The 12,065-nt window shown below is 42.1% G+C and overlaps 1 protein-coding gene across 10 annotated transcripts in view; it reads right to left on the bottom strand.

The window, feature by feature from the left end:
• kirrel3b (kirre like nephrin family adhesion molecule 3b) overlaps positions 1-10,963 on the bottom strand; it is a 153,173-nt gene extending 142,210 nt beyond the window's left edge. For 9 of the 10 annotated variants that reach the window (XM_079354878.1, XM_079354885.1, XM_079354880.1 and 6 more), the window contains exon 1: positions 10,460-10,963. In XM_079354878.1, the coding sequence (XP_079211004.1) occupies positions 10,460-10,502 (43 nt within the window). In that variant the 5' untranslated portion in view covers positions 10,503-10,963. The remainder of the gene's footprint in view (positions 1-10,459) is intronic. The other variant, XM_079354884.1, reaches the window with a different exon arrangement.
• Positions 10,964-12,065: the final 1,102 nt, after the last annotated feature.

The following is a 12,065-nucleotide window of genomic DNA, read 5'->3' as shown; positions in this document are numbered from 1 at the left end:
TTGACAAATGTGCTTCCAATACTCAGTTGAAATTAAATGTTTTATATAAAAACACAGTGCACAGTCAATTTTAGATTTCATCACAAAACCAAGCACTACAATAAAACTGTCCTTTCGGTGAATCCACATTTTAGAAATAACACTACGGATATTTTCCCTAAATGCCTCAGGAGCATCAGTGATGAATGGAACACAAATTACAGTGAACATGAGCACCGACCCACTCTAAAACATACACACCTGTGATGATGACAATGCAGGAAACCCAGGGTGCCAGAAATTGACAGTTTATTTTATAGCACGATCCACAAGTTCTGCTTCCTGCTCTTTAAAGAAGATGAATGGAACATGCCAGACCTGTCTAGCTGCCGTCTCCACTGTACCTGATGTTAGTTCTTTACAGGGCACTGTTCACTCGTCAGATGTTACATGGACCTTTCTCTAGAAACATTATCACTTTTGATAAGGGTTCAATAAGTATGCATGGCTTTTAGGGTTCTCTCTCCTGCCACTCTAATCCAATCTTTGATGTGGAGTCTGTTCATCATTGTGCACCGCAGGCATCTGCCATGTCCCTGTGCTCTTCGTTGCACAAAAAGTAATGGATGGCCATGCCCTTGGTTTACCCCAAGGCCTTCTGGTTCCTCCTTAACTGTTTGTCTTCAGGTTGTCTCAAATAGGTCTGTCTTGTGGTATTTTGATTTGATTAAATCAGGTTTAAAAGGTTACAGACATATGAAGGCTAGGGGTTTGCCCTGCCCAGTATTGTGAGCAGTTCCTCTGCCATTTAGCATTGGGCGGTGGCCAAACGAAAGCAAAAAACTGAAATGACTTCTGTGCTCCTTTGTGATTTGCACTAATGTCCCTAGGGATTGAGCAATGACCACTGTGAATTCCCCCAGGACGCCAGCCAGATTGAAAACCCCTGCCAACACATTTGAAAGGATAGCAAATCATTTAAACTCCCCAATGTGCATTAGCATTTTTTTTTCAGTGCCCGGGCCAGCCTCCACAATATTAAATTGCACTTGATAAAATAAAAATCTGAGAGTTCGACAAGAGCTCTTCAGCCTCCAAATCAGCCAAGTGAATGTTGGAGTGGCCTTTAGAATATTAATTATTCTTTAATTTTTTTTGTTTACTCTACCAGGTCCCTGATATCTAGAGCACAGCTGAAAACAAATATACTTTTGATAACAGGTGTTAAGGCATTGAAATATCTGTAGTGGCTAAGAGTCACATATTTCTTAGGTTTGCCTTTAGCTGATCCATCTTGTGACACCACATGATTATTACATGTGAAGATAGGCCATGAATTAAAGTAGGCACAATGACTCAAAGCACTAACATATTAAAGAAGCATAAGTCACAACAACTTACAATCAATACAGCCTCAGTCCTTAATAGGGATATATTAATGTTTCATGATCAGTCCAAAAATATATATATTATAGCGCGGTATAGGGCTCACTAATACTGTTGAGCTGTAAGTATCTAAAATCTCTGTAGCTTTTTCCATTTGTTATTCTGCTCAGGCAGATTGCTCTTGGTAATGCAAGAGACGGTATGGATGTATGTGTGTGTCGTTTTACTGCATGTCTTTCTGTATGATGGCTGTGCCGGATAAAGCTTTGCCTCGTAAACAACTATAACGACACACAGCAACAGGCCCCGCGCTGAATACGCCCGGAGACCATCAGAGGGATTTTCCATCAACATTCAAACCAAGCATTTCAAGTCAGAGATTTCCTAAGACTGGTGTCAAGCGCTCCCTCATTTCCCGCAACAAATACTTAAATAGGAGCAGAGTTGGGACTGCGCCAACACAAGTGGTGCTGAAAGAGTGTATTGTGGGGGGAGGGGCAATGTGCAGGGCCGTTTCTGGCTCCTATGCTAACATTGCAATCCCGACTAGTGAATGGCCCTTTCTTCCCAATTGCTTAATTGTCTTAGTGGGACAGGCAGGTGGCTCCAAGCCTCATTTGGCATCTGGTGAAAAAGAAAAAAAAAATCACATCTACATAGTGCATGGGAGTGTTGGGGGAGGGTTGAATTTTTCATTCTCAAAGCGACACAGTACCCCCTTGGCAGATTTCAAAAAGTTTTGGCTTGGATCAGGAGCAAGTTTGTGCTACTATTGTGACTGATGTGCCTTGCTGAATAAAACATCTTTTGGTATCAGTGCCAGATCAAATAGCCTTTCAAAAACCCATGTCTTTCACTGTCGGTGTCTGCTACCACCGAGATGACTGTTTTCCTAGTAGCTTATTAAATAGAGGCCACCAAGGTTTTCCATTTTGAGAATACTGAGCAAAATGTTGTTTAACTATTAGAACTGAAGCACACAAGTAGGGAGGTAATGCCAGAGGCACTACACTATGTGTGACATGTGGGACCATGGTGCAACAGTCCTCCTTTTATTATACTGGAGTCCAGACACATCCAACAGCCTCAAGGTTTGCTATTATAATGTAAGTATTGCACATACTACTGCCTTTGTCAGAACATGCACAGGAGCTGTAATGGCATTGCAGAGACACAACCATGTTCATCCACAGGTGAAAAGCTTCTACTTCCACAGATTCTGCTTGTACAGGTTAAAAGGCTGATTTGCATTTATATTGCCATTCAAGGCTTGCAGCTGTAATTGTCGTGGCACGGTAGCAAATGCACAGACACCACAAAAGCCCACCTACACACACACACACAAACACACACACAAACAAACATTCTTCTGGTAAAGCGGGCAGTATGACAATCTTCAACAAGAGTATATTGTTATGAATCTTTGGACTAAGAAGCAGAGAGAGGAGGAAGAGATGAGTTCATCCAGGTTTAATATTGAGCTGTCCTAGAAACTTCCCACCGAACACTAGGAAGACCTTATCAGATCTGCAACCCAATTTCTCAAGTGCCGCTTGTGCTGAAGCACCACATGCATCTTCTGGGCTCTATCCAATGCAGCCTTTCACAATCATGACAATGCATTCCCCACATGGTTTACTCACAAGTGATTTTAAGCAATAGGGGTACATGTTGCATGAGGTTGGTAGCAGATCTTTGATGTAGCAAGACTGTAGGAGATTTATTCTTGCTTCTAACTGGCCTGGCCTAACTCGGCCTGGCCTAATACAGTTGTCTTTTCAGCTGCAAAAGCTCTTTTGCATAGGCTACATGTCCAATAATGAACATGCTTCTCCTTCTTAGGAGTAAAGTACATTAGTGGCAATATTTCACAATATGGTAGGGTGCTCAGTTCCAGCGGCAACACAGAGTATGCACCTAATTAAATTTAACCTTAACACTAAAAGCTGCATTTGCCCAGGTGTCAAATTTAAATGTGAAAGCATATTCCATTACTTCTTTGAGACTGATACATTCAATTATTAAAGCATATGCAATTCACACACACTATGCAGTGAACTGGCATTGAACAATCAGTTTGATGAATATCAATAAATGTATATAACCCTAACCATATATATATCTTTTTAAAGATTTTTGACACTTTGGAGGGGACAATGAAGGGATTTATGGGTACTTTATATATATATATATATATATATATATACACACACACAACCATAACTCCAACCTCCTAATTGGCTATTTGGTTAAGTTATTTGGCATAAACCAAAACATTTGGTGGAGATTTTCTGCACACAATTGAGAGCATTTGAGCAACTGTCTTGCATGTTTTTTTTTTCATTCAACAAGTATATTCATGGTGAATTCATTGCATTGAACTCTTAGCTTTAATTTACATTTTAGATCAAGCTTGACATATGGAGCTCAGCACAAGTTCAAGCAGGAAGACTGACTATGTATCCTCTCCAACATTCATTGAATGTAGCTACTCCCTCTCTACCACTTCACCATCTCCTTTCTCTGGGGATCAGCTGATTTTGAGCATTAACTCTTTAAGTACCAAATCAACCAGATTCTGCCACAGACTCTCTCAAGCAATCATCTTGCTGCACTCCCCTCTCTTTTGCAGTCAGTTTGTCATTTCAGTGCGATCATCGCAACCCTCCTCCGCCTCGGTCACTTCCATTTCGGCTCAGCGGAGTTCAGATGCAGCCTCAGAAACCCACTCCTCATCACATCCTGCATTCTTCTCTGACCACCACCACCAGTGTCTAGACTCCATCATGGGCGATCTTATCCTGCCGTCAGCCTCACTTCCAAACTGAGTGCATGAAGTGATCATGACTGACTAACCGCCAAAGACATTGCATATTAAACTTTCCTAAACTGTTAAATATGTAATTTTAAACTGTTAGACCCCGTGTCCACCTTTTTTTTTTTTCATAGCGCCTTTTTTCAATTGTTTTAAATGGGTAGCGAGCGTTTGCAGCAAACAGCAGCTGCCTGGAGAGAAAGCGCATTGCCCAGCATCTTTTTTACATGCACTCTGCTGTTTTTGCGCAGTCGCTCGGAGCGCTCAAGTTCAAAATCTTTAAACTTTTCAGAAAGTCAATGGCGCTTTTTTCCAAATGGAAAATATTCCCTGTATCTTAACATATCTTGTAGGCTACCCCCATCCTCTTCGCTCTTCTGGGGTATAACACTTATTTAAGTCTCGCCTGATTGAAATAGTTTTCTTCTTTACCACCGACACACATCTGGTTTGAGTGTTAAATATGAGAAAAAAAATAGTATAGCATGCAGCATATGCATAGTATCTTTATATATGATACTATTTGCAACACAGCCACAGATAATGTAGCCACATCCGCATCTTTTGCTCCCACATTTCTCATTTTCACCTTAAAAACCTTGTGTTGTTGTTTTGTTTGCCTGTTTCCATGACAGATGTTGAGTCAAGCCCAGTGGTCTCACCCATGCAGAGTAAACAACATGCACGGTATTTCTAAAAGCAGACATCTTACAATAGAATATTGATGTTCCGTGAATCCTTTCTGGAAATGGGATATTGTTTTTCAACTTGATGCTTTATTACAATGAAAACTTAGCAGACAAAATGTATTTTAAATAAACAAATATATACATTTGAATCCTCCTTATTGAGATGTAATGGGTCTGTTGGGATGGATATATAAGGCTGAATATGACACAACTTGAACATTAAGTTTCATTAATGCCTCAGGTTTTTGATTTTTTTAAAGAAAGGGTTCTACAAGAAAGGAACTTTGTATCCTTCATTGTTTGAACCCAGCTGTGTTTAACAAGCAATCACAAATCCCAGCAGCAAGTAAAACAAATCTATCAGAACCTTGCCTAGGTGGAGTCGGGATTAGCACACAAAAGACACAGTCAAGCACAAAAAACCAACATTTTTTCCTTTAGCCCATGCTGTGTCCATGCTTTGTCCTTTGAAAGGAAAAATAGCACTGTATGATGCACCACTACTCTACTAACAGCACCCCAGCATCAGAACACACAGCCCTGTGGAGCCGTCTTTAGTTACTTTATTGGGAAAAACACAGTCTCTTGTTTCCTGTGCATTAAACTGCAATTTAGAGGCCATTAATCCATCCCTTAATCTGTCACCAAATCAAATCCTGACAGGGATCAGAGAGGGCTTCTCTACATTTAACAGATCTCCACATCTACATAAATGTTGATTCATCTGATGTAAAGGAGCTTTCTTTCTGTCTTCCCTCTTCAAAGTCTCAAAAGGATGGAGTAGCAACAATAAGAACTGAGTAAGATATTGCAGATGCTTACGCTGCCTTCACAGGTGACCTCGTGATCACTACAGCATCTGTTTGAATTACTTAACACTGCCGCCCAACAGACATGTAATCCGGGATAATGCCCTTTTGCTGAGTGCTCCAATCTGGATAAATTCATCCCCGAGGAATGAGATCCAGCGGCAGTCTCGGGGAGAGAGCGAGGAGATGAGGGGGCTTGGGGGTTGATTGGTTGGTACTAAAGAAGACTGTTGGGGCTGAGAAGAGAGTCTTCTAGATGGATAATGAAGCCCCACAGTAAACAGCTTGATTTTGTTGACTGCCTGACTGACTGCAGGCAGGGAGATCATTGCCTGGTTTTTTCCAAGAACACTCCAGACCAATCATATTCCTACCCCGGCTGACCTGAATCCTGATAGTCTCCAAATGAAGCTTTGATCCAAACTGCTTTCATTGGATATTCTGTACTTACTGACATCTGCATTCTCATTTTGATGGTTTCTTCAAATAAAACATGAGCAAGATTCAGTGCTGTCGAGAAACACATGCTAAGTCTGTGAGCTCTATTTATGTTTCATGGGCAATATATACATTTTTCTCTGTTGAAAATCCTTAGAAAAGCCACCATTCTCAACCAGAACAGATTTTTAATTTTTTTTCTTGGAAATAGCATCTCTTGTCATTACTGAAAAAAAGAAAAAAACAACTGCCACACATAGGGACTTACAAATTCCAGCTGTCAAGCAGCAGCAGTCTGAGATTATTTATTCATATGTTTACTTATTACCATAAATATCCAACAGGGCACTCGGCTCAGGGGGATTACAGTAGGCTTAATTTATCGTGGCACAGAAATGAGCAGGGGTCACGGCGGCTGAGGTGACTTAAGCTGGCCAGCCTTGATGGGACATGCAGCACAAACAAGAAAACAAACTGCACGCCACAAGGCTCAATCGTGAACTGATGACATCATCTGTCACTCACTGTGTTTACATGGCATGATCCAGCCAGGGTCAGATATTACTCAATTGTTATGAATGGTGATTGGTCATACGAACAGGACAAGGACATTTGTTGTGTTTCTTAACAGATATCTTAAATATCCTGTCACGGACTCCAATCAGAATACAGAAAATTCTGACAAATGCTGGCCTCATGCTTTGACTTTTAGTCATGTTACTTTTTTTAAGAATACAAACGTTTGAATGGCAAAGCTATTATGACCACTTGCAAGATTATTGTTTTTTTGTTTTGTTTTTGCATTCAGATTAAGGGCAAGTAATTCATTTATTACCTCTGAGTTATTATGGTCATAATATGTTCATTAGACTGCAGTGTGTCTTGCTTACAAATAAACCATTCATAATTATGAAGCAGAACATTTGTATTTATGTTAGCCATGTAATGGGCTGTATTTCTTTCTTGTTTTTTTATCCCTTTGGAAAAGCGAGAATGATTTCTCCGTCTATAAAAAATCCACACAACCAGACATGACATTGGAAAGACATTTAATTATACTTTGGGAGAGAAATATGTATGAAAGCCTGCCGCCCATGAAAAGCGGATTTAGAGTCGTCAGACAGCAGTTAATAGACAGCAGTAAATGAAATAGTGGCGGTTGGGGGTACTAAGACATGCTTTCCAGGACTAAGAAACAGCTTAGTCTGGCTGGGTGCTGAAATCAGGCGTTCTGACACAAGATATATTAGGGGGTGGGAGATAATGAAGGGCAATGGGGGGTGGGGTGAGGGGTTAAGGAGATGTTTTCATACAAGATCAGGATGCTGTTCTTGTGAAGCAGCACTGCCTCTAGTGGGCAAATATTGTCAGAGATAGCCCTAAAACAAGATCTTATTTCCCTATGAAAGTGGTCTAGAAACCCACTAGCCAAGACAGTTAGCACACTAATTTCATGTTGTGTCATACAGAGACAATAAAAAAAAGGGAGCTGGAGAGACACGAGAAGAGAGGAAGTAGGGGGGAAAGAGACAGATCACATAAGCTTAACATTGACAGTGTGTGATTCTTTTCTGTAGCACGTTGTCTTTAGTGCCTGGCACATTCAGTACAAGACTATCCTTAAACTGCCCCTCCTCCACCGAGACATCATGCTTTCACATAGTTTACCCTCTGCCTGATTCTAAATGACAATGCATCTCACAGCAACAAGAATAAAAGGCGGAAAAATAAGGGGGGCGGTCTGTGAGACAGAGAGATTGTGAGAAAAGTGCGGCGACAAAGTGCAGAGTGAAATCGAGAGCCAAGTGAAGAATGTGAGAGATGTTTGGACACTGCATAGATTGAATGGGAGGAGGTATCGGGAGGGGGTGTTGCAAAGAAATAGACCAAGTCCTAGACAAGTTTGGCCTGAAGTGAATGTTTATCTGGAGACTGTCCCAGATCTCCCTGACTGTTGCAGTGTCATCTGTCACAGACAGGAGACGTGACAGTGAAGAAAAAAAAAAGTACGGTTTGTGCGCCAGCAGCACAGTCAGGACGGAGAGCATTTCCCAACGGCTTTCATTCCCCTTATTCTCCCCTCTCCATCTCTTTCGCTCTGGACCATTTATTCCTCTAAGTTGTGAGAAAATAAATTGCTCAGCGCCTCTGCATATGAACCGACTCGTCTCTCTCTCTGCTTCTCTCTTACTTATTCCCTCATTTTCACGCTCTCTTTCTCTCTCGCAGGAGAGCTGCGTCTAAGTATATGAGAGCTATGGCCACAACTCCCCTCTGTCCCCCTGTTCATAAAAACTAGATTGTTTTCCGCAGCTTTCTGCTGACAACGGCTTGGCACATAAACAGAGCCGTAATTTGTACAACAACAGTAAGCTACAGGGAAGCACTTTTTCCTCCCCTGAGGCATGCATAGAGAAGGAAGGTTGTTATCCCCTGTTTACCTGGCAGGAAAAGCACTATTTTATATTATGGTAATAACCAACTGTGCAGAAATGCACAGCAATCGGCTCTCTATCCAGTTGTTGCAATCGCCTCATTCTAACAAATTCCTTCTAATATATGGTCTTGGATATTCCCTATAGAACTTTTTTTTGTGCGGTGAAGGCATGTGGATGTAAATGTGACGGTCCCAGGACAAAAGCCCAAATCAGAGTACAAACCGCTCCTACAGATTTTAATGCCTAATAAAATACACATGCAAGAAACAGACATAGCACGGAGTGTTTGAGATGCTATAGAAGTCAGACATGATTATAAAACACAGCAGATGCTTAACAGAGTGCAGGAGAAAAAAAACAAAAAACTAATGACTGATCATGTATTTCTGCCTCGCAGTAAGCACAGATGGTGCAGAAAGACTTGACGATAAAATCACAGGAACAGAACAAATCAAAGCCTCAACATCAGGAACAGTTACAGCATCAGCAGTACCGTGAATTATGTCCTTTAGCAGCCACGTAACAAAAGGCTGATGTGATCGAGAGAGAGAGAGAGAGAGAGAGAGAGAGAGAGAGAGAGAGAGAAGCTTAAAATGACTCGACTCATTCCCTCTGAACTCTGCGGGTCCACTTACACAACTTGGGTCACAATCCCAGGTCATAGACAGTGATGGGAAAGCAGAAAATACAGCTGGCACCCTCTATGGAAGGGAACTACACATTAAAACTTGGCATGCTGAAGAGAATTCAAATGGAGATCCGTTTAGTTGAAACATAGTCTGTTGTGAAATTTTCCTTTCTACAAGTAATGAGCAAAAAAAAAGTATAATCACAGCAATCTTTGTCATTGCATCCAAAAAATCAAAATGTGAAACAGCTGAATTCCAAGCTGCAGCAAATGATCTTGTTTACCAAGTCTTATTTGCTGCTGCTGTGTCAGCAGCACGTTGCAAACTCTAAGTTGTCATCTTTATCAAACATGTCAGCTAAATATGACTGCATAGACTTAATTTAAAATTTTCTGTGTTCTTTTTCAATGAAATGGTGACAACTCCCTTTGGCTATACAAATCAGCGCACAGACATGCCCTCCTGAGGATGTAGTCCAATGTGACAGGGTCAGGCTTTGAAAAGAGGTGTCGGCAGTGTCGTTGACCCCGACCCTTTGGGGGTGTAAACCAGGGTGATGTTGTAGTGCGGGGATGACGCTCCGAGACTAGCATCCACTGTGTGATTCAGTGTGTGTCCTTCTCTTACTCAGACACAACAGGGGTAGAGTTGCGCTGTACTCTCCTCACCTCTATTGTTTTCCAAAGACAACCACCTGGTGGCAAGTTGGGGAAACAACGTATTCATCCTCATTCTGTCCGCAAACAGGCTGTCTAGGAATAACAAAAAAAACAAAAAAAAACAGCCGAGACTCTCCAAAGGGCTGGAGATGGAAATCTTCACTCCGAGTCTGCCCTCACTTCACCGTTAACTTTTTCTCTCTCTTTTCTTCCAAGCAGACCCCCTGTAGATGGACTCAACGGGGAAAGGGATGTCAGTTCAAAACAATGTGACTCAGGAGTGAACGCTTGACTGAACCGGACTGGGGTCACAGGGTCTTGTTTGTGTGTGTGACAGGAATGCTTTAACTTATCTAACAGCTATGACAAGTGTCGACTACTGTTCACATCTCCTCAACTCTAGAACAACCACTCAGGCTTGTTGTTTCTCAATTCCCATTTCTGCTATGACACTAGATGTAGAACTGTGTTTCATTATAAACAATCAAAAACACAGATGGCAGGACAAGCTCAGACAGTACAAGATGATTTAAGAGACAGATCCCAGCCAGCAAGTCACATAGCAATCACAAGCACAGGAAATTTGATAAACAAGCAACTTAATCTGGAAAACTCACCGTGTCCGGAGATCCACAGGAGCAGGAGGACCCAAGGGATCATGACTGGGAGTGCAGGGGGCAAAACCTATGAGAAAACAGTGGGCGACTGTGAAATTGGAGTTGGCAGGCACTAACGCATGCACGAGACGAGACAGTGCTCCTCTGTGCTGCTGGGGGGGGACGGATGCTACAGTCCCTCAGTGGTGTCTCCTTTAACTACCCTATAGTGGAAGGCAGCAAGTCAGTCTTCAGTCCTTCTCTTCTTCTTTTGATTCTTCTTCTCCTTGGTCTCTTTATGTGTCTCTCTTCCCTCTGCGTGTCAGTCTTCAGAGTTGCCGGTGGTCAGCTCTGCCTCGCATGCTCTCTTGTTGATGTGCGCTTGTAGACTTTCTGTGTCTTCGCTGCTGACTCTGAGCCCTACACACGCTCACTCTTTCTCTCTCGCTCGCACAGTTTCCCGTTGCCCATCTATCCTCAGTCTCCTCAGCCCACACTTGCCCCCCTCCTTCTCTTTCTCTCTCATGCTCGCTCTCTCTCTCTCTCCCCCCCTCTTGCTCTACCACTCACGTATAGCAGACACAGTCAGGGGATGGAGCTCAACAAGGAGACTCCTCCTCCCTCCTCTCCCCTCCCTCCTCTCTCTCTCTCTCTCTCTCTTGCTCTCAGCCTCACTGTCTGGGTGGCTGTGGCTGATTGTGAGGCTGGGAGACTCGGATCCTCACTCTGGGAACGAGGGCTGCCATGGGAGAAACAGAGAGGGTGAAGCTCTAATTAGAATAAGAATAGGTGCAACTTGGCATCTATAGCTACAAATAACACAGACGTCCACTTAACAAAAAGTGCGATTTCCCCCACCCCCCTCCCTTCCCTTCCAATAAAGACCCCTGCCTTTTTTAGAATCTACGCAAGGAGCTGAATTTTGGAAACCGTGAGATGAAAATGGATAAAGGCTACATTAGCATTCAAGACCCGAGCCATAGTGTTCATTCGTATCCAATTTTTATCTGGGCTGAATTAGAATGATAGTCACTCAAGGAGCCATGATGCAAGACATCATAAAATGGCTAAATGCACTGCATACTTAGTAACAAGGTTTCCTCCTGGTTCTGCCTAGAGGGGAATTTTTTTCCTGCTGTGTTCCGGGCCAGACTGCATCTCCATATGAAAGAGTTCTGTGTCTAACTACAAACAAACACAAATGCTTAGTATCAAAAGCTATAGATAAATAACCACATTTTCTTTTTGTTTAATATGTTTCATAATGAAAGTTAAAGATTAAGATATACATACTTAATAACAGACAAAAATACAGATAATGTGTTTTTGGACCAAACAGTTCCGGGGAATTGTTTAAGTTTATACTACGGACCTCTCTGAGAACTACACACCGTTTCTCTCTCTCTCTGCATTCCCACTTCCATACTGATGGCTGACATGAACCTTAGAGTGACATAAGCCAATGGACAGTTGCTAGACTATCACTTATGCGACACCACAGAGAATAGGGAAGACGCCGTTGTGGGAGCCGTCTGTTGTGTGTGATAGGGTTTATATGAAGTTATAAAATATGTTCAGTTTTGACAGTGACAATCACAGTTTCTTCCACCATATAAACAAAATAATG

Source organism: Symphodus melops (assembly GCF_947650265.1).
Source record: "Symphodus melops genome assembly, chromosome: 10".
Taxonomy (NCBI): Eukaryota; Metazoa; Chordata; class Actinopteri; order Labriformes; family Labridae; genus Symphodus; species Symphodus melops.
The sequence above is the reverse complement of the archived record's forward strand: the minus strand, read 5'-3'. Positions and strand labels throughout refer to the sequence as shown.